Source organism: Diorhabda carinulata, chromosome 5 (assembly GCF_026250575.1).
Source record: "Diorhabda carinulata isolate Delta chromosome 5, icDioCari1.1, whole genome shotgun sequence".
NCBI lineage: Eukaryota > Metazoa > Arthropoda > Insecta > Coleoptera > Chrysomelidae > Diorhabda > Diorhabda carinulata.
The window spans coordinates 29,023,785-29,050,482 of record NC_079464.1 but is presented as its reverse complement, the minus strand read 5'-3'; the positions used below and the strand labels follow the sequence as shown (position 1 = coordinate 29,050,482).

The window sequence follows — 26,698 nt, the reverse complement described above, 5'->3', positions numbered from 1 at the left end:
TCAACAAAAAATACTTACTTACATATCCGCGTATTATTAATCATTGTATTGAATGAAAATAACACTGGTTAACACTGTTTTTGTCACACGAACTAGGATGTGATGATTTTTGTTTGTTTTGATATACCCTCAATTAAAAAAAAATGGTATTTTGTGTCAATCACATCCAGTTTTTTGTTTGACACCTATATATTCTTTTCTGGCCTCGTTTACGTGTTTTTGTTTAAATAACTTGATTTAGGCGACTGTCTAACGATTACATTTAACTAAATTACGTTTGTTACATTGTAAATATGCCGCGAACATGTTCTAATAGCAGGGGCAGTTTTTGTTATGTGTGTGGAGAATAAACTTTTACATCTCAGTGTCGAAAATTCACGCCCTTAATTGAAAAGTGGTATATAGACTAGATATTTATTATTGTTTGATGGCCATAGTAGCCAAAATTTGGTGTGACAAAAAATATTTGTTGACCAGGGAAATTGGTAATTGAATAAGTATGCCAAGTCTGTTGGATATTGATGAAAATATAAAATATTTATATTGTTACTTAATCAAATTTTGTTTAATGTTTTTTGGTTAAATTCAAACGTCCATTATTTATCATAAAGTAATTTTTAGGCAAATGTAAGTGAAAATATACATAATTTTGTAATAATTATTCATAATAACGATCATAAATATTGATTAGAAATTCTTTATAACCAAATATTACGTATTAACAAAAAATTTGATATTTCTATCTAACAGGAAGAACGTTTGACATTTTATTTTTGTTGATACATAATAAAATATCACCTTTTTATGATATCAATGTTTCCCCGAATATATACAGTGCTTTCAAATGGTACCTTTCCTCTTCTTATCTCTTGAAACTACGGGGGTTACTTGAAAAGTTTCTGACGATAATCTTTTTTCTGTAAGTGAAATTTTAAGATTAACAAACAGGAAAAAGTCGATTAACCAATTCGAAATCCAATTATTGATCACACAAATATCAGAGCAGGTTCGCCCTTTTCGTTTCAGGAATGTAGTGACGGATCCAGGTTTCATCTTCATTTTGCTTAAACCGCGTCAATAAGGTCCGGAAAATGAATAAAAAAAGCCAAAACGTCTCCCCAAACAAACTATAAGGTACATATTTTATCATTTTAAAACCTATCAATTGCAGTTCTTTTCTTAGTGATTCTTTACATCCATCATAACTCAAATATTGATTAATTTTCTTGAAGAAAACGGAGTTACTTGGTGTTTTGCCACTTTGACAGTTCAGAAGCTAACCCCAATACCAGCCGAAACACTTTTATGGCAAATGTGTTTTTTTGATATGCCAATATCCTCTCTAACCTCAATTCGACGACCGTTTAGTAATATTTGGTGAACTTTTATGGTTATATCGCAGTTTTTAACAGCCCGGACGGCCACGTTTGAATTTAACTGAAGCGTCCAAAATGGCCGAAACTTTTGTGACATCTTCATGTCGGAAACTTTCCAGACAACCCTCGTATTAAAGATAAACTAATGAAATTTGAAAACTGGATATTTGTGTTTGTTCATACCTAATGTAATTCAATTTTTAATGCCTAAAATTTCTCATTTTCCAACTGTTTGACTTTTTTAAATGTATCTGCAGTTACAACCCAACATTCTTCAATAGTAAGTTATTCTAAAACGTCAATATTGCCATGTTCTGTTGCGTAAACCTTCGATTTAAATCATCACTACAGAAAAAAATCCAAAGGTCTAAGGTCCGGTGATCGAGATATCCGTTCCATTGAACCTCATCGTCTAATCTATCTACCACAGTCAAATACCATCTTACGGTACCGTAATATGAAGTTCGAAGGATTAACGCTTCTATTACATTTTGCAACGTCGCTATATATGATTTCCCAAGATTCCTGGTCAAACTTTCACCTTCTGGGAAAACTGTGTTTGTGTTTATTCCACGATTTGTTATTTTCGTCACTAGAGTAAATTGTTTTGGTATACCCTGGCTGTTGGTTAATTTCCGTGTCCAGTATTTGGTCACGGTCATTGTCTGAATGGACCTGAAAAACTAGCTACCACAGAAATCACTCAGGGTCGGAATAAGGCTATAATCAAAAATTTCTTACTAAAATTATGTGTGTATTTGATGTCCTGTACAAGTTTATTCTGTGAAATGATTTAGGGGAAGAATCAATAATCTTGGAGCATACTTTTTTTCCAAAATTAAGCGTTCCTGAATGTCCTAAGAAGGAAATTATTATACTGAGACGACCCCTGTACATGTTGATCCCAGTTTTTTTACATAAATAAATGTATGAAGATGATTTAGGAAAAGAACTAATAAGTTTGAAGCATATTTTTTTATTCTTTTTCCACAATGCTCCCAAAAATTGAGATAAAAGTATTTTCTATCGATATTTTCAAATCAGTATCATTTTAATTCGGAAATAACATTAATTTTAGTGTATTTTAATCACAAAACTAGCAAATTTACTAACCGGAACTTCTCATTGCTCGCCCTAACACATAAAAATTAATTCACAGTATTTTTGTATCACGCCTCGTATATCAAGTTGTTTGGAGCTTAGTAAAACTTCTGTAATTCAATAATGAGGTGTCAAAATGAGATCCCTCTCATTAATTTTTGAAAATCGAGTGAGCTGTACCGGTCTAAGCCTCTCGTTGACATTTCTTATGCCAAATTCTGTCTTTTTTGTATCACAAACGTATAGATATTTAGAAAAGTTCTGACTGTCGAAAAAAATCATATCACCTGTCTTCGGCTGATCAAATTTAACGTGAAACGTGTTAAACATTCAAAACCAACATCTGTAATTTCATCTAGATTCGTTTTCGGTATACTGTGAATCTAAATATCTTAATTGGTACGATAATTATCCGCCCATTTGTGAGGTTATGTTAATTAAATGCCGAAAATTTTTCATTTTAACTTCTTATACGTAATAACGATTGATAAAAACGCTTGTAATGTTGATGTAATTTAACAATAATAGAAATTAAGTGAAGTTGCATTTCCAATACCGTAATTGAACTTGCGATTTCTATTTCAATGAGCGCAACCGAGCAAAAGTGATCTTCTCCTTTTATTTCTGCGTTCTTAACCTAGTTCGTCGTTTCGAACGCGTTGTCTAACGAGACCTTGAATGACTTTAGATTATATATAGTATTACGTAAACACAGAACGACAACGAACAGCGACACTGCTTTTAACTTTTACATCGAGTTTGTATAACATTATATGGAATATATGAAATAATAATTAAGAACGTATTGAACAAGATACTTATATACGGGGAGGGAGAAAAAATTACTAAAATATCACTCACATTCTTACCCAAATTCTGTCAATATCATCGATACGGAAACGATATATAAAGAAGGAGAATTCTATACTGATATACGTAAACTGATAAGCAAATAACGTTTCATAAATCAATCGATAAATATCGTATCGATATATTCAAAGAATATCGATGTATGCAGCGTAAAAAATATCGATTTATCGATATTTTTATTTCAGAGCGTTGAGTATTTAAAAATAAAAAACATTAATGGATTTTTTATTTTCGTCAGTTCTATTTATTATTTAAATAAAGTATTATAAATTATATCTATTTATCTATCTACTGATATAGGATCCTTAGTTCAATTTCCAGATTTTAGTGATCTTGAATTTGTTGTCATTTGCATTATAATGTTTTGTTTTTGAATGCGTCGCTAAAATTGTCGTATTTCCACATGTTTCGTATGTGTTGCCACATAAATTGCAAGAAACACGTTGATTGTTCCCATCTTTAGTAAAAAAAATTCCACACTGTAGATATTATAAATAAAAAAATGACAATTACACATCGAAAAGTAAAATGTCGCTAGCCGCCATTTTACTGTACACTACACACACACATACACAAGTAACATAACACAATATCAAAGCTTGCGCGATGTAAATAATTAATTAATTAAATATGAGGACAGGTAAAATATTAAAACAGTAAGTGAAATATGAAATTAGTATATAGTAAAATAAAAGTTTTCTTAAAAAAATATCGAATTCGATACTCAAAAATTAATATCGAATATCGATATTTCAAGATTTCAAAAATATCGACGATATTTATCGATTAATTTTTGAAGAAATATCGATAGTTTCATATATCGATATTTTGTGCCTTTCCGAATGGTGGGTTGAATCAAAATGTTTCTTTTTTTATCCTTTATAATCTTTTTTTATAATAATCATTCGCCTTATTCACCGTAAAATGAATTATGATTACTAACAGGATTGCTACTCAAATTTCGATATGTGGATATGTCAAATCTGTCATTGTCATAATAAAGTTTGGTAAATTTATAATTTCGCGGTACCCTCGTTTTTTGGTTCTAGAAAATCGAAAAATCATCCGATTTCGATGAATTTTTTTTTTCAATCTTCGTTTTTACGGCGGATTTATGAAAAAAATATTGGTTAGGCTAGGGGGGGTGCTAAAAATTCAGAAGAAATTTTCACATTTGGTTTGCTTTTCAAACACAATCAGCAGTCAACTTTGATTTAGATACCTTAGTGAAAATTTTCAATTTTTCAAAGTTAATTTTTAATATTGTACCCTTGATTATGATGAGTGATTTTAAGAATGTTTTTGTTCATTTAACCTCAATGTTTACTTAATAAAAAATGTACAAACGATTATATGTGAGGAAAGGTCAATTTCAAGAAAAATTATTATTTTTAATTGTAAAAACATGATGAATCAACATTTTTGTATAAATTTTTTTCTAAATTTGTTCGTTTTTTTGTGTAGATTATGAAAAAAAATATAACAACTTCATTTGATTATTTGGCAAAAAGTTATCGACAATTATACGTGAATGTGTGCATTTTCATGAACATTTAAAGCCCTGAAACCAATTTACGTTTTAATTTTTTTTAATTCATCGAAATCGGATGATTTTTCGATTTTCTAGAGACTAAAAACGAGAGGACCGCGAAAGTATAAAATCAACTAAGTTTGACCTTTTTATCGGTGAACATACGAGTGCTATTTGAATGGTTCATAGATACTTGAAACATTAATTTTGGTCAAAAAATGGAATTGAATCGCGTACATTTTCGTGCGATGATTTTCGACGTGGATTAAACCAACAGTAGTGTGGCATGTCAAGCTGTCTGCGAAGAGTTTCAAAGTCTTCTTCAATTGTAGTTCGGAAATCGAAAAGTGTTGCAAAAACACAGTCTTTGAGAAGGCCCCACAGGATGAAATCACAGGGTGTCAGGTCACATGACCGTGCGGGCCACTCAACGAATCCTCCTCTGCCTATCCATTGTCCAAAACGAACATTAACGCGCACATATAACGCGTAGTGCGCCGAAGCTCCATCCTGCATAAAATGACGGATGTTCGCTAGTGTAGGATCTTTGTCCAGTTAGCCACGTTAATCTTTGAACAGTCACTTGATCCTCAAAAAGTACAGACACATGCACACACCTCAGGCAGGTTAAATTCTTGTTAAATGAAGACTTGAGAATTCTGGTCGTTCCAGTACACGCAGTTATACCGTTCAAGATGGAACTACTCGGAAAATTCCAATCGTGGAAGAGACTCGGACGGTAAACTCGATAGTGCATGCGTTTCAGCCTTCGTCGTAAAGAAGTTGGAGTAGTTCGGTTGTTCAACTAGCACCAGCGCCACTGTTTCCATATTTTCGTCGGTAACAGAGCCCGTTTTTAAAAATTTCTGGTACTTCTTCCACATTGTTGAACGATTTGATAGCAGCGGGTTCGGTAATTATTGTTGAAACGTAGTTTCGTAATCCGCGCTCGTACGCAGTCATGACATAACATTTAAAACACTTTCTTGAAGCGTGAACTTGTATCTGAAAACGCTTCTATTAGACAAACACGTGTTATCATGACACTGATACAACTGTCTGTAGCACGAACATGCTCCGTTTTAATCTTTTTCGACAGCATTGCCAAGCTTATGAGCATTGCCGGACTTATGCAAATTTTTTCGAGAGCCTTGCCTGGCTTCTGTACAATTACGGCATAAAAACGCTTAAGAAACATAAAATTATTTAAAAAATACAGTGCGTCGAATAATTTGGTCGGGGATTGTATATGAACTGACTGGCTACACTTGAGCGATTCATCTCCGAACAAAATAAGCAACAAGACAAGAAAGTTCAAGCGACAAGCTATAATTACCGAGATTTCTTGTATTCGAGGCATCGCTATCTAGGTACTTATACTTTTTAATCTTCAACTGTAGGAATCGCGAGCACCGAGTACTGTAGAATAAAAAGGGTACGAAATGTTTCGAGTACTAGAAACTAATGAACATTGAAAAGTGATTCTCCCTTTGAACCGCCCTCGTATTATTAATGCGTTCAACCAGTTCCAAATCTATTGACCTCGACTAATAATGTGACTGGTTTTATCATAGAATTCTGTTATTGAAAATGATCATCCGATGCTGAATAATCTCCAATTTGCGTTACTCCAATGTCGATTGCAGATGTGGTAAACAATAAATGAAGGATGCTGTATAAATATTGAGAAAAAACTTAATTACCATCCCACGTTCAATATTATATATTAGACAGATTAATGAAATTAATTTGAATGGTATTGACTCGCGTGATTTGTTTTTTTCTTTCGCATGGGAATCTTTTATGGTTTCAAATACCTACCAATATTTCGATAAAATGAAACATATCTAAAAATGAATTTAACTACATTTATAAAACTTCACCGTAACTAACGTAGCTGGTAGCTAAGATTATATGCTCGATAGATCTGCCACTCTGTATAAAAATTTGATGACAAAGTTCGATCCTAGCGACATCTCTCGAACTGGCTCTATACCAAGAAAAAATATTTCTATAACGAAAGATTTGATCTAAAGCAGGGTCCACACCATGCCGGGGTAGGCCGGGCGGGCTTTGCCGGGTTAGAAAGTGCCGGCCCGTGCCGTGCCGATCCCAACCCGCATAAAGTATGAAGTACAGATCAAAGGAAACCGAGCCGAACAAAAATATAGAGTGGGGACTTGCCGAGCGGCTTAAGTTACAATTAAACCTCCGACTGAAAATCCAAAATCTTCTTTGACGTCTTTTTGGGGGCTAATTTGAAGCGAGTATCACCACCGCCATGGCTGACATAGCGACGTCATAGTTGGTAATCATTTTGAAAACACTAATACTTCAAGGACACTTTAAAAAAACTTCTAAAAAGTACTTTTCAACGAAGTCACCAGTCTAGGTGTTGAAATTATAATGTAGGTAGAAATAACCCGGTCGGCTTCGTTTTCGGTGTGGACGTCGTGCCCGAACTTCTATTCTAGTAGTAGTTGGTAGTACTGATTCGTGTCTGACAGTTGATTTTGGAAATATTAGCTGCTTTCCATTTACACTCAAATTATTCTCACCTGTGATGTGTAACTCAGCACCTTTTCAGTATCACAAGTGAGACCTAACTGAGTTTTTCCCCGAAATCTGCACAATATTGAGACCTTGCTTTTTAGTGATTGTTGTTACATCAAATTAAAAGTGAGGTTAGGTCACGCTATCAGATTTTGTCATCAAAATAAGCAAATAAGTACACAAGTATTGAACTATTGATGTATTCAGAGAATATTAAACCATATTACGTGTTCCTCTGAGCACTGACGTCATTATTTGAGTATAAAATATCCACATAACTGAGTATCTTAACTCCTTTGGATGTAAATGGAAAGCAGGTTTTATTTAAATTTAAAAATTTGCTTAAATCAAAAACAAAAGTCATACTGTAAGTGGAATGTCGGGTACAGAACCTGAATTTACACCATCAGAATTGCGGGACTTGGTTTCTACCGCCATAAATAATTTCTTCACTGCAGATACTTTGTCTAACAACTCATAATTTGATGTAAATATCTTAAAATTGAAATACGCAGAAAGAACTTTGTTCGAAACATCTACCATCAATGACTGTTTGTTTATGATCTTCTTAAGCTTCTGTTTTGTCCCCCCTTTTACACTCGTAAGCTCCATCTGCTTCTCCTACTTTCTTACCTAGTGATTACATATTAGTCCGGTCAAATTGGACCAAAAAATAAGAGTGAAGCTACATAAATTCCCATCAAGTAAAATTGTTTAGAATACAATAGAAAATAAAATTTAAACATTCCCCATCATTTCCGTGTAGGGAAAAAATTCTATTCAAGGTGAAAGGTAAACAAAATGAGTTTTTCGTGATTAACAGTAATACGGTGAGTTTTATCATAAAAATACCTCAGACAAAAATTGTAGATCATAAAATTATCTACAAAAAACTTAACAATATTTTTTTTCTACGTGCCACCGTTTCTGAGATACAGAACTTTAGCAACATATTCGTCAATTGATAATTTATTTCATGAACTTATGACAGTTCCAATCAATCAACATAAATTTTTTACAAATACTCAAAAGTCTCGGTTCATTTCAATATTGTAAGAAAAGTTTACTGGTGAAAATATATTGGTTAAACCATTAAATACAAAAATACAATTTTTACAACTTGTTGAATCATTATATCTCAGAAATAGTGGTTTGTAGGAAAAAAAGTATTGATACGTTTTTTGTAGATAATTTTATGATCTGCAATTTTCGTCAAAGGTATTTTTATGATAAAACTCACCGTTCTTCTGAAAATTGCGAAAAACTCATTTTATTTACCTTTGACCTTGAATAAAAATTTTTTCATACACGGAAATGACTGATTTTCAGCTTGATGGGAATTTATGTAACATCGAATGTCTAAATTGACCGGAGTATATGCCATAACATATTTATAGGAAATAGGAGGACAAATCTCATCTTATAGAGCAAAAAATAACTGAGTCAAAAGGTATAAAAATCTCAAAATGGCAAAATTTCGACTATTTGCGTTTTCCTGTGCATCACAAAGATAAATCCTGGGTTACACATAGGAACGTGTGTAGGATTCCTATTAGGTTGGGCTAAACAAAAATTTAGACATTAGTCTTTTGGTATACCAATGATTTGAACGGAACCAAAAAATCATGTGAGTGTTTGTTTGATTCAAACAAAGGCGTCACAACCAAATCCAAACACACTGTCCGGTACACAAACTTGTCATCGGCCAACAGACCAATCCTACATAGTGCCGAGCTGCCTGCGCCAAAGCCTCCAAATCAATCAAAAATCCAGGATTCTGTGCTTAGTCAACCCGATAAGGTATCTAAAGAGAGTGATTCAAGTTATGAACCGTTAATTTCAAAAAAACCTCATTAATAATTGATACAACGTGATTTCAAAGATTTAGTTCGTGATTTGTATTTGTCTAAAGAACAAGTTGAGCTTTTGGGGTCCACATTAAACGACTGGAATTTATTTGTTCCTGTTACGAAAATTTCGTGACGATAAAATGAAAACTTACTTTATGAATTTTGAATATGATCCAAGTCACTGGCGATTAGTCATTGACTCACCAAGAACGATTTCGAAAGCAATGTTGCTAATCAACCGAAACATCCAGTGTTTGTGGTCCGCGGTTCTGATATAAAAGAAACTTACGAGAACAGGAAGTTCCTTCTTGAAAAAATTTAATGCAGTGAACGTGTTTGGGAAATTTGTGGAGATTTTGAAGCCATTGCTCATTTGCTTGAGCTACAGTTTGGTTACACAAAATATTGCTGTTTCATTTGCAAATGGGATAGCAGAAACCGAAAAAGTCACAAAGAAAGTACGGCCCAAGCGTGGATCACCTACTCCAGGGTAGAAGAATGTTGAAAATGATCTTTTAGTGAACTCTGAAGGCATACTTTTACCAACGTTGCTTAGTTGCACATAGAGCTCGGCCTGATAAAAAAAATGTGGAATCTAGACCTCAAAATGGCAATGAAAGAGAACTTTTCCAAACTCAGCGTGTCAATAATTAAAAAGGGAATATTTATTGGAAAAAATCGCCTGGAAATGTTTTATGAATGCTGTTAAAAATAGACTTATAATTTCATAGAAAGCTTTGGGATGTAATATGTCGTCAAAAATACATATCCTCGATTTCTTACTCGAGAATTTGGGTGCTACGAGTGACGAACAAGGCGAAGGATTTCATCAGGACATTTCCTTTCCTAGTAATGCTAGGAGATTACTGTTGGATAGTAAATTAAGAAACAGACTTAGTGGTTTTTGTACTTTTCTTAAAAATGTATGTCTTGATGTCACAAAGAAACCTGATGCGTCAATATATTATTGTTTGGTGGCCGTAGTATATTCAAAATTTGCTCCAAGTTTTCGTGTGACAAAAAAAGTTTAAATTTCTGTTGACAAATGTTATCTGACTAATTTTGTTGGCGGTTTATTATAAACATTAATCATAATAAAGTTATTTTCGAGATCTAATTTCTTTCGACGCTTCTATCTGGATTTGTCGCGAATACCTGTTAATTTTAAACGCATTAATTCTAATTTTATCATTTAAAATAGTACGCCAATGAATTCCGCAACCTTGTACCTAAATAATTTTGTTTATTTTAAACATACAATACAAATTCGTCCGCACGCACCCAGGGCCGGATTAAGATTTATTAGGCCCGGATCTAAAATAATGACGGAGTCCCTTTAAGGAATTCGGATTAGCATCCTTAATTTAACGCGTACGCTTTCCCGTTAATTACACGTTTAAAAAACAAATACAATTTTCGTTTTTGATATCAATGATGGGGCCTTCTTGGACTCGAGGCTGGGGGCTATAGCCCCCCAAGCCACTAGCTTAATCCGGCCCTGCACACAACGAACAGGATTTTATTATGTATTAACCTCGCGGAGTGATAATTACAAAGATTTCATCATCGTCATGAGTTGAGTCACGCAAAAGAATTTTGTGTTTGTACCAAGTTCGATGATGTTTTTTTTTCAATTGTTTGTTATTAAGGTCGTTTTCAAGGGCAATATAAGATAGATTAATAAAAGCTAATTTCTAAAAATGCAAAACTTTTACGGTCATTTCAAATATTAATTAGAATAATCTAATTTTTTCGTGAATTTACCTGTACTAATACAAGTGTCCGGTCCTTTTTTGGTCTTTTATAATAGGCGGGGAGCCGGTAACACTGAAAGTCATGTCATAGCGGAATCAAAAAATTTTTATTCAAATAAATAAAACATAAGTATAGGAATAAATTACGCTCGGTATGCGCGGATTCCTATTGCCGATAAAATGTGAAAAAATTTAAAAAAAAATGTTTTACCGTCATCGCGGATATTAATTTTTTTATGTATTCGACTGTAAATTTTATTGGCTTTTAGAAAAAAATCACGCAAACCACTTTTTCTTGCCGGAAGGGTGTGACATATCTATTTGAAGTGTGCGTTGAGGGCTAAAATTTCAACATCATGCCGGAAACTCTTTTTATTTCATTCATTTTTTGGATTTTTTGGATTTTCCCGACAGGTTTTGAGCGCACATACCAAGATATTTTCAAAAATTACATAAATACGAATAAAATAAATAAAAATAGTTTCCGGCATGGTGGAGAAATTTTAGTCCTAAAGTTACCGGCTCCCGGACTATAACCATAAGCTATAGAGAACAATAGAAAAAGATTTGGTTAAAAATTTTGTTTTCTTTTTCTTCTTCTTCTTTCTTCCATAATAGGCCTATTTTTTCTTGGATACTTTTCCTCATACTAGCTCTAGATTGTCACTCCACGTCTTTCGTGGTCGACCTCTACTCCGTCAAGCCTAGAACGTCAATTTATCGGGACTCCTTTCTTTGGAAGATTACAAGCCTATAGAATCAGCTACCAAGGCAGGCACCACTGGAATCAGTCGAGTGTACTCTCTTGTGATTGCTTTGTACATAAAAAATAGCCAATATAGTTCCAAGAAACAAAAAAAAAATGTAACCAGTTGAAGAGAAAAACTCGTGTTGTCGTGAAAACAAGTTGCCAGCGATTCAACAGGTCGAGTTTCTTTAAACCGGTTACCAACGCGTTATCGACTGGTTGGCAACCAGTTGCCCCGTGTGTAGTTCCCCATTCCAGGTTGTTACTCATTACAAACTGGTTAGAGATTTGCGTCAGAAATGAGATTCTTTTGAGGTGATTCGTGTGTATTCGGCCTAAGAGTGACTTTCGTTTACATTTATTCAATTAGGCACTATGTGATGCTCTATTCCGTGATTTTGAACGCATTTTCTACCAAAAGCTCAGTAAAGTTTAAGGGACGAATTAAGTTTATAAATTTAAAATGGATTTTTAATAAAAATGAGTTGAAAGCATCAAAAGGCTTACCAAGGTGGTTCAAGAATGTGTACTGAAACCAAATCAACGATTATTCCTAAGAATTCAAATCCGAAACGAAAGAAATACGATTCAAAATTTGATGAAGTCATCTACCGAAGCGATTGGCTTGAATACCAAGGAAAAAAAATTACTAATCACTCCAATAGATGGACCGCGGTTAGTCGATTGGCCAAAAGTGGTGTACAACGGGCCACAACAATGCCAACTCAATATATAATAAGCAAAAATTTATTGCCCGAACAACCCTCGAACATTGTTAAATGCTCAAACTTGTTGCTTATAAACATATTTTCGAAATAAAGTTTTTGTCGTGATTCGAGTTAATAGGATTACCCTGACTGAGTTGTAAGCAGGTTAATTAGGTAAAAATATAAATGTACACCCGATATATTATCTATATTTATACAAATATTATTTCATACGAAAATACTGGAGGAAAACCTTGAAAAAAATTTTTATCCGTCTACTTAAAGTGATACGCCTATGGATTACCAATGCTTCATAATTTTGTTACTCTTTCATTCTAAAAATAGACTATGTATACGAGATCTGGCTATTAAATAACGAGACTGCGCGCTTAGAGAGCGCCATGGACGGGTGGGGTATTTGTGCAGTAGCAAATTTCTCGTTAAATTGAAAAAAACTCCGACTGGGTGCGAGTGTTTTTTAAAGGTGTTAGCGTTTCAGTGATGGCCGAAAGAGCAAATCAAAATTCAAAGCAATGTTGATCGTTGTTATAGACAGTATCGTGATGACTGGATGGGTTTTAGAGGGTCAGTCTGTCACCCAGACTTACTATTTGTCGGTTTTGGCAACACTGCGACAACGAGTTCGTAAAACACGGCCCGATTTTGCACTAGGACAACGCACCTGCCCATAACGCGCTACCTGTGAAGCAGAGCTCGAACACCCGTTGTACTCACCAGATTTGGCAAGGTGCGACTTTTTTTTGTTTCCGAAGATAAAATCTGTCTTGAAAGGGACCCGATTTGAGTCGACGGAAAGGTCCTCACCAAAGAAGACTCGTTATTTAATAGCCATACCTCGTATGCAAGTCTTAAAAAATTAATTTATTTGTCAGTGAATCTGAATGTACTATTTAACGTTTCTGAAGATGGTGACTTTGGTATCAAAACGTCTATCAGATATAATAAAAGTATGAGAGTTAACAACGGTTCTAATATTCTTTTTATTATTTAAATTGTAGCCACTTGATGTCTTACAGTTTTTTTGTAATCACGAATCTGCCATTAACTGTTTTTATCACTGAATATCACAGTTTACACAATAACTGAAGTACTATTATAACAAAAAGAGGATGTAGCCACTTTATATAAACTATATACCCAGAACGATGGCACGAATTTCTCTCTGGGGACGAACACATGCTATTACATAATAATACATCGGTAGATATAGAATTTATTCCAAAATTAAACCAAACAAGTTGATAGATGACTCGACATTTTCCCTTCTAAATGATGATTGTCGCCTTTCTCTTCAAAATGTTTACGTCTGATGAAAATCTTTTTCTTGCAAGTGAAACTTTAAGGTTAGGAAGCAGCAAAGAGTCGCGGGGGGATAAATCCAGTAAATACAATGGATGGTCAACTAATTTGCAAGTGCAATTCATTAATTTTAGCCAGGGCTACCACCTAAGTGTGAGAAGTGTAATGTTTTTTAGAAGAGACGCGGACGCGTGGCAGAAATGCAACGTTTTCGTCGCGTGTTTAACATTAAATAAGTACACAGTACAAGATGGCGTCCACGCTGCTATTCGCAATGAATTCGTTGTGCATGCGTGGCGTGATCGTTGCGCGCTCGCTCTGCTTTAAAGACGCTTGCAATCCGCTAGTATAATAAGGCCCTGAAACACGATGAATCAATATATTCACAGGAAAACAGTATAATATGACTATCTCGACTGGAAAAAACAATTGTGCATGAAAATATCACAGGCGGTAGACCTATTACGGAAGAAAGAAGGAGACATTCAATATACACCTCTACTCTATGCCGAAGGAATCTTTTTCTGTCGGTTTTTTCGGAACGAGCGCCGCTTTTTCTTTCACATCTTCAATAGACTCAAATCTTGTTCATTCTAATGCAGATTTGATCTTAGGAAAGAGGTAGAGTCGCATGGTGCAAGATCCGACGAATAAGGTGGGTCGTACTTGGCTAGAAACCCCTTGATGGAGAGCGTGGAATGAGGCAACTACATTACCTGTCAAGTCGAACAAGATTACAGTTTTTTTCCATATTTTCATCCGTTTTTGATGTGGAATGGCGACTCAAACGGCAATCTTGGAAATGCTCAAAAACACGTACACACGACATACATTCACTGTCATACACCTGTTTATGTAAATTATGAGCTTCAGTTGCAGTTTCATGTGAAATTACACAACGCCTATACAAACGAAGGCAACGGCTACACTGGTTTGTCTACAGAAACGATAGACATCGAATTTGAACGAGCTAGTGTCGTTTCTTAATAGCCACACCTCGTGAATATAGTATCGAATTATTTTATTACATTTTTGAGATTTATAAAACAAAAAAAAGTGAAAGAGACTTGAGACCAATATTTAAGTTTCAAAATGGACAAACTAAGTTAATAAGGTCTATGTTGAGTCTTCACGGTCGTGGTAAACAGGGGATTTTGATCAAAGTATGATGATTTTTATTTTGGTCAGGTAGTTGATGATAAGGGTTGGGGTTACTACGCGGTAGGTATAATTGAGCCTTTACAAATCAAATTACTGTAGTTCTAAACTATTTTAGCGGTGCCGTTGGGAGAATTTCCTTTCAATTGAATTCTAAATATAGTCGGGTATACGGGTAAACAATTATATAAAGATGTCAGACAATCAGGACTGGCGGTAGGTATTATAAACGCCATTCATTAAAATGAGACGGACAATCTAAATCTTTAGGGTATGGAAATTAATTTCCTTCGGGAAACTGTCGAAATGGAGTATTGGATAGAATACAAAGACGGATAATAATAAATGGAGAGGTAATTTCCGAGAAACTATGTATATTAGTTGAAGAATATCTTGTAGGGATAAATTGAATTCTATTGTGTTTGGTACTGAGTTTTTTTAAAACAATATCACTCAATAGTTGTTCAATTTTCTATACAGTTTATGGAGGACCTTGTCTTTCTTATCACACGGCTTTTCTTCGACCTATTCCAGGCCTTGTTTTCCAAATTTTTAACTAACTAACTATTAGGTCTTGTTCATTGGAAATGTTGGGGAAACGAGCATCAATTTTTATAACATCAGATGTAAACCCAATTCGTTTATCCATCTTGAAATGTCTTTCTCGTTCAAGTCGATGTCTGTGGGTAGGTCTGTGGTCTTATTAAATAAGAACAGACAAGGGGATGAAGGAAATACCAATGCGATACGTGCCCTGGATACTCTGTGGAAACCATCAAAGAAGATGAATATCAAACGTATATCGCAAGAAAAAATTTGGCTCGAGCTGAGAAAGAAACTCAAAGAGAACTCGCTAAAACCAATTCATCTAAATTAATATTTACCATGGACGTACAAGCTGTATTAACGGCACCGAGATTGCGAGTTTCTGCGTCGTATTATAAAATGAAGTTGACTGTACACAATTTTACGTTTTATAACTTGGTTAATGGTGTAGCAGACTGTTACATCTGGCATGAAGGTGCTGGTGGAGTGACTGCCAATGCGTTTACCTCAATCATTCTGGATTATATTAATAAAAATCTGACTCAAGATACCAAAAGTCGAGGAGACCTTGGTGGCCATGGAATTGGGCCATCCCGTCCAATCTATCGGCTGGGGAAAAGTTTCGTTGAGGTGTTCCCGAACTGCTTTCAAGCTGTGTAGTGGTGCACCATCCTGTTGGAAGTAAACAATCGGTTGTAATTCTTCCAACTGACAAAGAGCAAAGTTTTGACACGCAGCCAGTAACTGTAGTTTCTATGAAGAAGACACCACACCACACATTAACCTTTGGGCTGTCTCGTTGAAGCTCGACTACTGCATGTGGGGTTACAGAACCCCAAATTCGTACACACCTTTTTCAAGAAATCTTTATCATGATCAATGTAACATGTCTAAGGCAAATTCCATACGTTTTGGTCGATCTGTTGGTAACAGTGCCTGCAGCAACTGTACTTTATAGACATACAGACGCAACTGTTTATGAAGAACCCCCTGTGGATTGTGGTTGTAGGCATTTGGAGTTGCCTTGAAGCCTGACGAATTGTGCTGGAATGTTTGCCGTATTCGCTCCACATTTTCTGGACTTGTGCTGAGTTGTCCGGCTCCACTTTTATGCAATACTGATCCGGTGCTCATGAAGCTTGTGTGCCATGCACGGAGGGAGGGTCTGGATGGTGGGTTTCTTTGGAATTTTGTTCCGTTGAACCTGTGTATCTGATTTCGTCTCTATGAACCATGACATGCATTGAGCTTCCTGTTGTGGTGTTGTTCACATCTTCACTTATAACTTGTACAAAAAGTGATAAAGTTTCGAAAAACTGAAATTCTTAACGCCACATTGCAGTTTTCAATGTTTTTCAAGTAACTGAATTGAAAGATTTAATCAATTTTTCTTCCTCCTATAAAATTTCAACAAATCGATTTCCAGCTTTCGCAATTTAACCATCGATTTTTTTTGTATGCTGGTCTCGAATCTTTTCTATATTTTTCTTGGTTTGTATCGTTGTTTTCCTAATGTTATTTCGTTACGTAGTTGTTTTAGTACATTTTGTTGTGTGGATCCGCCATTAGATAAAGTAACCATTTATTTATTTTTTTTTTTTTGGTCTAAATTATAATTGTGTATACATATCCTTTCAGATTATATGGTAGTTATTATCGAAATCAGGATTTATCTTTCAAATATAATTATCACGTTACAGATAAAAATATATTATATAATTATGCAGGATACAGCATTTATAGATAAAGGTATTTTATTTTATTAGCGTTTAATTATAAATTATCCATTAAAATGAAAATTTAAATTATCTAACCTAACCAAATGAATTTAGTAAAAAAATTTTTTCTTTATATGGACGATATCAAGCTATACGTAGCAAATAAGCATCAAATTAATCACCTTTTGGATATAACACATCGGTTATATACATTTGGAGTTTGGAATGTCTAAGTGCAAGATCCTAAACATCGCGAAAGGCAGGGTCATAACCGAAAATATGCAACTACCCAACGGAGATATCATATAGGCAATGGAAAGCGGGGAAACCTACAAATAACTGGGATTTCAGCAGACGAGGCAAAAGCTAGAATCAGGATCAATTCATTAAATGAGTAAAATCATTCATAAAGTCAAGGCAATAAACATGTTTTAACGTACTCATTTGGAATCCTGAAGTGAACGAAAACAGACCTAGAGGTATTAGTGGTTTGTACGAACAATGATGACGATCCATCATCCAAAGTCATCCACAATAAAAATAACAATACCCCGCTAATGAAACTACGTGAATTCTTCCAGAGAAAATCAGAAATCCAAGGCGGATAAGGATTACTTAGACATCGAGAAGTTGGAACAATCATCATGAACTCAACCAGCCGCATGTTGACTAAGAAGCTTCAAACAGATGGCTTACTAGCGGAAATCTATTTCCAGAGACCGAAGGCTTCATGAGGGCTATCAAGGATCAAGTTTTTAACACTAATAACCACATGAAAAATGTTATTAAGAATACGGATACTCAATCCGATACAAACATCAGAGACCATTCGATATATAACGTCTGCTTGTAGTGTGTTAGCTAATACTGACTATCTACACCGTCATAATCAAGTATACGACATTATCCACCAGAAACTGGCCAAAAATTTCATTTCTGTCCTTTCAATACTTACGAGGGGGTACCCAAAAATAACCGGAATTATTTTTTAAATGCTATATATTTACAAATATTTACAAAACAACCTTATCCCCTTCAAAATACTCTCCATTACAAGTGATACAGCGGTGCTTCCACTGTTCGAAACATTGTTTGAACTCATATTTAGAAATGGCTGTAAGCTCCTGTCTCGTTTTTTTCATGATGTCTTCAAGGTTTTCAAATCGCCGTCGTTTCGTGCCCCTTTTCATTGCGTGGAAACAAGAAAAAGTCGCACGGAGCCAGGTCAGGCGATTAAGGTGCGTGGGGCGGTTATTTTTAACCAAAAACTGGCTAAAAGTGATGGCTGAGTGTGTAGGTGCGTTGTCATGGTGGAAGAACCAGTCCAGGTTTGTCATCAATCGACATTCGCCATTTTTAAATCGATCAAACCACTCATACATTTGAGTTTTCCCCATCTTTGTAAGCAGTTTTCAACATTAAAGCAGTTTCAGCAGCGTTTTTACCGAGTAGAAAATAAAATTTCACAGCGGCACGTTGTTCACTTGAATTTGCCATCATAAAAAAACGAAGCAGCAGTGAAACAGCACTAGCAAAAACGGTCACTAGTGACAAACAGAACGTGGCAAGTCAACGGCCCGCGCGGCACTGTACTGGCGACGAGTGGCAGAAATTAGTACTACAAAAGTTCCAAAATGGCAATGATATTTCGGTTAATTTTTGGGTATTCCCTCGTATACACAATATCATAAGTACCGGCGGCAGAAGGTGCTCGAAAATGAAAATTTTGGACTACGATAGGTTTATTATCACCGATAGACAGACCTGACATCGTGGTGGTTGATAGGGGAATCAATTCAGTCCTTCTCGTCGAAGTAGTCATACCGAACACTAATACCAGGAAAAACTGACCAAATACGCGGATGTGGTATTTGAAATTAAACAGATATGGTATAGCGAAAATGTGGAAATCGTCCTCAGTTATTATGTCGGCAACTGGTGTCGTAAATAAGTATTTAAGGGTTTTTTACATCTAGATCAGGAATAGGGAAACTACTGCCCGCAAAGCGCACTACAGTTCCACATGCCACATATTCCCACAAAGACCAGCGCTCCTAAATCTTTTACTTCGCGGCTAACTTGAGTTCAATTAATTGCAATTGCAAAAGTTGTTAAAAGTATCCTTCAAGTGGATCGGACAAAAAAGCGCTCTATGAGTGTACCTTTCGGAGCTCCGATACTTTATCTTTAGAAGAGGCTCAAAGTCCTGCTTATTTTATAGACACCGACTTTACTTCTGTTTGTTCCAAGTATCTTAGCACCCAAATACCGCTAGCATACGGTAACTGATTGCTGCCTTGATTTTCAATGTATGAAAATGTTGAATACTTTGCGTAATATTTGGCACATATCTTTTTACTGAGGTTACTGACACAAATATTTCTTCCTGAAGTACTATTAAAATTGCTGAGGTAAGGAATCTTGTACTTGATTATGTTAATTGAATAAATCATTTTGTTGACCAATCCATAATTACAATCGTGGCAGAAAACATCGATTTTTTAAAATGTATTTGTTGTGTATGTATGTCTAAAAATATTATTCAAAAATTTTAGTTGGGTATTGATAACTTGCATTGAGAAATTTGGTTTGTATTTCAGATGGAGGTTCTGATGAGGAAAGAACAGCTTCAGGTGAATATGATATTTTTTTTTTTTGACATTTCGAATCATCTAATTTGCATGAATGTCATTTTTCGGTTTGATTGAATTCACGACGATTCTGTGTACATAACATTCATTTTTTTAAATCTGTCCTAAGGCATGTTTTATACGCATGTTAGAAATTTGTATTACTATAATTTTTTTAATTACTAGCACTGCCCAATAACCGGAATAGCTTTTGTCCAGTTCAGTGCCATCTGTAATATCAACGTTGCTGGTTTTTCTTTTCAATGAACGAAATTCAGCTGCGGTGTTTTGTTTTCTAATCGGTTAAAATGTTGATGGTACAGCTCGCAAATATGACGGTATGGGTTGTGTTTAAAAATGGAGAGATGTGTATTTATGGCAAATCTCGTTGTGGATGCCAATCAATTGTCAAACAATGTACGAGAATGTTGAATTCCAGATCTTGATCTCCTAGACCGTCGAGTGACAATTGACAGTGAGTTGTTTTTGAGCTTCCTTCAGAGAATCAAAGAGCTGTTGCTAAGTTTGCTTTCTCGGGTTCTGATTGACGATCACAAAAAAGTTCATGCTTCTAACTTGAAACTGATTCAAATGTCCTGTCAGTCAAAGGTCGTTACTTGTGAAGGGTCATGTTGATATGGTTATAACCCAAAATCGCCAGACTAATGAATAGTTTGGAGCTCCTTTCAGGAATAGGACGAGATGGGTTCGAACAAGTTAGAATCAAGTGACATTCAGAAGTTGCTCGAATCACAATATCAAGATTTGACTGAAACCGACTTGAGGAAATGTTAAATTCGCAGTCCATTGAAGAGAGGCTTCAACAAGCATTGGAAACGTGACATTTCATTTGGAAAATATCAGTGAAGGTTTAACAATGGCAAATCAGCTACGTGATTGCTTTATGGAAATTGATCTGTCTATGGAACGAAATCTGCTAATTGCTGATGCCACTGCACTGACTATCAGTCAACTTTTAAAAACTGCTAAGCAAGAAAATATCCAATTAATCAATAGGGTCATAACCTTCAATCGATTTTTTTCCGCGAGTAAAGATCTCTTACTGGACTAGTTAATAAATTAAAGCCGATGCTGCAATTCACAACTTTTATCATCAAATTCAGAATGTTAACACAAAATTTCTAACGCAGTTCATGTTAACAAATTATGTTGGAATATTATACGAGTAGGTGTGTAAATTAAACCAACCGCTGAACCGTTTCGAAGGTCGTCGTTAAAATGAAATCAGTCATGTGATATCTATGTTACATCATATATTTATTAACCCGGAAACATTATCCACTAGATAATGTTATATTCTTGATTATTATATTTGGTGTGAATCTAATTTTCTAGACTCGATAATAGCTTTCTATTGGAACCTGTGTTTTCGAATGTAATTTGAAGTGTTGAAAATTGGATTGAACTTTCAAGTGGGATCCAGAATGTTTCCAAGAACTTTTTTAATAGGTCTCGAAAAGTTATTGTCTTGAATTTCCTAGAAATATAAAAAAAATGTTAAGAAATTACTCGAATTTCTCATTAAGATTGAGAACTTTTAAATGGCTCGAATATTTCAAAAAAAAAAACTACGGAATTGGCTCTAATTTCCCAGAAAGACGTTGAATTTTCGAGAAAGTTAATCAAATTTCACGGGAAAATTGGAGGATTTCCATAAGATCCTTCGAATATCTCATAAAGATTCATTCATAAAAATGTTCCATAAAAATCGAAAGATTTGGACAAAACGTTTCAATATTATAAAAATGTTTCATTAAAATCTAATTATTTATATATATCGCTCCAATATTTCAGAAAGGTCTAGAATTTGCGCAAATTTTCCAGAAAACGTAGAATTTTCAGTTTGTCGATTATCTCAAAAAATCTAACATCTAGAGCATCCAGAATTTTCTCTCAAATGTTCCAGAAAAACGTGGAATTTTCGAGAAATTATTTGAATTCTCCATAAAAGCTCTGAACTTTGAAGATATGGTTTTGAATATTGCAGGAAAATCCACAATTTTCTGGGAATATATCAGTTCTTATATTTCAGGAAGGTCCAAATTTTACGCAAAGTTTCCAGAAAAGCCCGAAATTTACGATAAAAAAAATAGAACTTCAGAAAAATCGCTCGAATTTTCAAGACGGCTACCAAAACTAATCGAATTCCAACAAATCTGTCTGAACTCTATAGAATTGCTCAAACACTTATTCAAATTTAGAGGAACCACTCATATTTCCCAAAAATATCCATCTGTTAAAAATACCCAAAAAGGTTCAGATATTTTGAGATGTAATCCATAATTTTCTGGGACAATTTTCAATAAAGATCCATACAGAAATCGTTCTTATATTTCAGGAAGGTCCAGATTTTACGCAAAGTTTCCAGAAAAGTCTGAAATTATCGATAAACATAAAAATTTTTGTTCAATTCTCACGAAAAATGCGCAATTTTTCGAAACAATTAGGCAACGCTTTGCCATGAATGCTTCCCAAATAATTATGCAAAAGCATTGCGCAAAACAATGAGCAATGCACGACTTAAATCTTGATCAAAATCATGCGCAGGTGAAGAAATCTGGTTATTACCAACCAAATGTCACTCAAATCAGCCGATTCATTGGTTCACTTTGACCTTTATTTTCAGTCACTTCAGTTGCTAATTAAATTGACTTTTTACTTGAAATTTATTATAAAAAAGTTGTACATTTGTATAGAAATTTTTGGACCACATTGTAGAAAATTTTATACCAGCTAGGTCCAAAGTTATTAGATAAATACTTTGCAATATATCTCAAACAAATAATTTTTGTTTATACACTCGGTATAATAACTTGATTATGATGATATAATTATTTGCTGGAATCTAGCTTTGATGAATATTTTTCATTTTAATGTATCTTATTGAAGGTCACTCATAACTTAATAAATGTCTTGACTTGTCCTCTATAATCACGAGCCTAATAATTTCAATGATAGTTTGATGGCCGTGGCACAAAACAAATTTATCCCGTATAAAAATTTTCGTCATCAAAAAAAAAAAAACCTTGATTAATATGAGTAGAATTTATACGATAATTAAGTAAATTATTAATAGTTTTTTCCTTTATTGAATGGAAGTAAGACAAAACGATAATGGTGTAAAGCAGATTGACCAAATGCGGCCGTTTTGGTTTGATTTCGTTGCAATAAGTCCTCATAATACTCGCCGTCGATAGTTTCTTGCATTTTCAAGATAGACAATGAAAATTATTCCACGCGCATTTCAAAAAACCGACGCCATGAACTTTCCTGCAGGTGGAACGGTCTTTGCCCTCTTTGGAGCCGGTTCTGCATTTTCAGTCCATTGCTTTGATTGGTCTTTTGTATTGGGGTGAAGTGATGGATCCACGTTTCATTCATGGTTATGATTCGGCGCAAAAATTCGATGGAAATATCTTCACGACGCCGTTTTTGTTCCATTGTGAACAAACGCAGCAACCAACTTCTAAATTTGGTCGTACGGCCTCGTTTAAACTCCGTTACCCAATATTTCACTGTTGATAACGAAGGAGCCCCACTCAGAGTAGAATCTAGTTCAACTTTCGTATCGGTTGGACTAATGATGACCAATTTGTTCTATGTTTACAAATTCACTATCGATGGCTGCCAAACAAATACTAAACAACGTACTTTTGAAGCAATTACCGCCAGCTCTAGGTCAGTTCAGGTACTTCTGGGACTAACCTCGTATCTAACCCCTTTGATAAACAATCTACTTTTATTGCATAGTGGATATAATCTGATTAAATTTATGGCGATTTTTGTGCGTGTCAAAAATAAAATTGTTTGCTCAAATTGTATAGACTGAAAAAAATATTTCGTAAATAAATAAACCACTGCGCTCCATCTGTTTTTTACGTCTCATACTTCGATTCGGTGCAAGCTCTTCATAGCGCTAAAGGATTCCATAAAAAGTTGGTGTTATTGTCGATATTTCGAAACCGATTCTGGTGATTATAAATGTGAATAGAATATCAACGATACATATTTTGAGGTTAAGTTTTCTAAACATGATTTTATTCGATTTATTCAACATTTTTTTAATTCTGAATTTTTAGTCAATATGTACGCGGGTCATTTTCGATTCAGTCCACTATTAATTCCAAATTTGTTCTGGTAGATTTTCGTTTCTATTCAAAATTCCGGCCTCGAACTCCATTGCACACTGCTTAGCTTTCTAAAGCCGGTACTATACGATGCGTCAACATTCACGTTCCAACGTACGGCTGACAATTGGGACGAAGTTTGGAACTTTACTTAAGTTCACTTACAGAAATGAAAGCGTGGCAAAAAGTGATGGCAATTTTGGTTTTTCTTACACAAAACACGTAGCATTCTCGCGCGAGAGGTCGTTATACCACAAGTGTTGGTTACAACTTCGTACCAATGTCGGGTACTCCTTTGACTTGACCATTGCCTACGTTGGAAGCAAAAATTCCGTCGAATGACATGCGCACTACGACCAAACGATGCGATCATACCAGTTGGAAGCATTGGATGGATTGTACGCGAATATTTCACATAGATTGAACACCCACCACATAGCTGTGATCTGACTCCTTTCGACTATTTCAATCAAATGAATTGAAATTTTGACTGATTCCGCATCAGTTTTGTTTTTAAAAGAAAATAAACGCATTCTGACGATTAAATTCGTGACAATCTGTATAAAATTGCAAATTTTGATCGTTGTAGAGTCAAAATCATATCGTATATATATATACAGGATGTCTCAAAAAAATATTTCTTGTACTATTTCTCAAAAATATTGTTTGGCGTACATATCTATGTTTTTTTTTTCATTCTATTCAATCCCTTTTGGTCGATTTAATCCTTCCTAACAACACGCTATCTAACATTTAGGTATTTTTCTCCTTATTGTACATTAATATTTTTTTTTTGTTCGTATTAATCGCAACTATAAACTCTGATATATCCGGAGATGGTATGTGACGATGGTTTTATTTCCAAATGAATTTACCCGATTCAAAAGTCATTATTTCTGGCGTCCAGAGGAGGTATTCACAAAACTGTTCAAAACAGTTCAAAAGTTTTAGTCAGACGTTCTGAAAAGTGTGTGAAAATGAAGGGCGAAGTTATTGAAAAATTATCACAGTTCTAGAGGGTTTTCCAATAAGAGGTGTTATTTTGATATTCAAAGAAAAATGCCATTTTTTGAGATAAATGATCGCATGTTTATTTCATTATAAAGAGGAAGGTATGCCGTTAATAATGGAACACAGCATGAGCCAAATGGCCGCCACGACTGCGCTTACAGGACCATATCCTTTTCATGAAATTTTCCGTAACCAAATTGCAAAGCGGCTGCCCTGTGTCCACGATAGCCTCACGAATTCCATCTTTGAGGTCTTGAATCGATGGTGGACTGTTGGCGTAGACCTTATCTTTCTTTGTTGGCCCCAAAGGAAAAAGTCGCAAGGTGTTAAATCACAAGATCCCGGAGGCCAATTGTGATCGATGGTTTCGTTGCCTGTGTGGCACGTAGCGCCGTCTTGTTGAAAGTAAACGTTGTCCAAATCAATACCATCCAATTCCAGCCATAAAAAATCATTAATCATCTCTCGATAGCGCAATCCATTCACCGTAACTGTTGCTCCAGCCTCATTTTCGAAAAAGTAAGGTCCAATGACACCGCCAGACCATAAACCGCACCAAACAGTCGCGCGTTGAGGATGGAGAGGATTTTCAACAATAACTCCGGGTTTTCCGAGCCCCAGATTCGACAATTTTGTTTATTGACGTACCTCCAAGGCGGAAATGGGCCTCATCAGTTAAGATGATTTTCATGCATTTCAAGGACCCAATCAGCAAAGACTCGACGTTGTTGATGATCGGCCGGCTTGAGTTCTGAACTTTATAGGCCTTAAGACCCAAGTCTTTATGCAAAATACTGTGGAATGGCTAATTCCAAAGAACGACGAGGAATGGACAAACCTGGGTTTTCTTCAACACTTGAGCGACGTGCACGGGTTTTATTCTTCACATCACTAACTTGTCCCAACAGTTCAAATTTTTCCTCCAATTTCTGTATTGCGCTCCGAGAAGGTGCTTCACGTCGACCCAAAATTGTTTTAGTTTTACGAACCGTCTCCGCCAAACTTTCACCATTTTTATAGTGAATTTTAATAATTTCATTGGGTTGTTGAAGCGCGTATCGTTCCATTTTCATTAATGGCGTAGTTTCTACTTGTCAAATGTCAAATAATGACGGCTTCAAAAGTGACATTTACCGAAATAGCGGGCTGTTCAAAATAACACCTCTTATTGGAAAACCCTTTATGTTAGGCTAAAAATTCAACCGTACGTACATTATTTATCATCAACTCACTATAAATTCTTTACATATCAAATCACTTAGATTGTTTTAAGTTTGTAAAGTGTTTCTAGGTCAATTTACGAAAGATCCAATGTTGATACATTGTTGAATATCATGGGCAATTTAAAAGTATAATAATAGAAAACCAGTTAGTGACGTCAAAGAATTATTACGTGTAATTATTTAACGTTGCGTCGTTATTGAAAATTACCTTAAATATTTTGTAATTTCTTTCGTATTATCGTAATATATTTATAATGATAATTATTTCCGGAAATAATTCTATACAATCCATGTAATGGATTTTTTTTCTTTGCTTTTCGTATTTACTTAAAGACCCTGTTGTATCTAGGGTTGGCATGAATAGATGATTTTTTGTTTAAAACTTGATTTAAATCACGATCTAAATCAATCAAAATCAATTATTTAGTCAAATATATTTATTTTCACTTTCTTC

General features: G+C 34.9%; 1 protein-coding gene across 6 annotated transcripts in view; it reads left to right on the top strand.

Annotated features, from left to right (window-relative positions):
* LOC130894253 (RNA-binding protein Pasilla) overlaps positions 1 to 26,698 on the top strand; it is a 70,147-nt gene that overhangs the window by 2,370 nt on the left and 41,079 nt on the right. For 4 of the 6 annotated variants that reach the window (XM_057800936.1, XM_057800932.1, XM_057800935.1 and 1 more), the window contains exon 3: positions 19,833 to 19,865. The exons of the other annotated variants lie outside the window; for them this stretch is intronic. In XM_057800936.1, the coding sequence (XP_057656919.1) occupies positions 19,833 to 19,865 (33 nt within the window). The remainder of the gene's footprint in view (positions 1 to 19,832; positions 19,866 to 26,698) is intronic. 6 annotated transcript variants of the gene reach the window in all.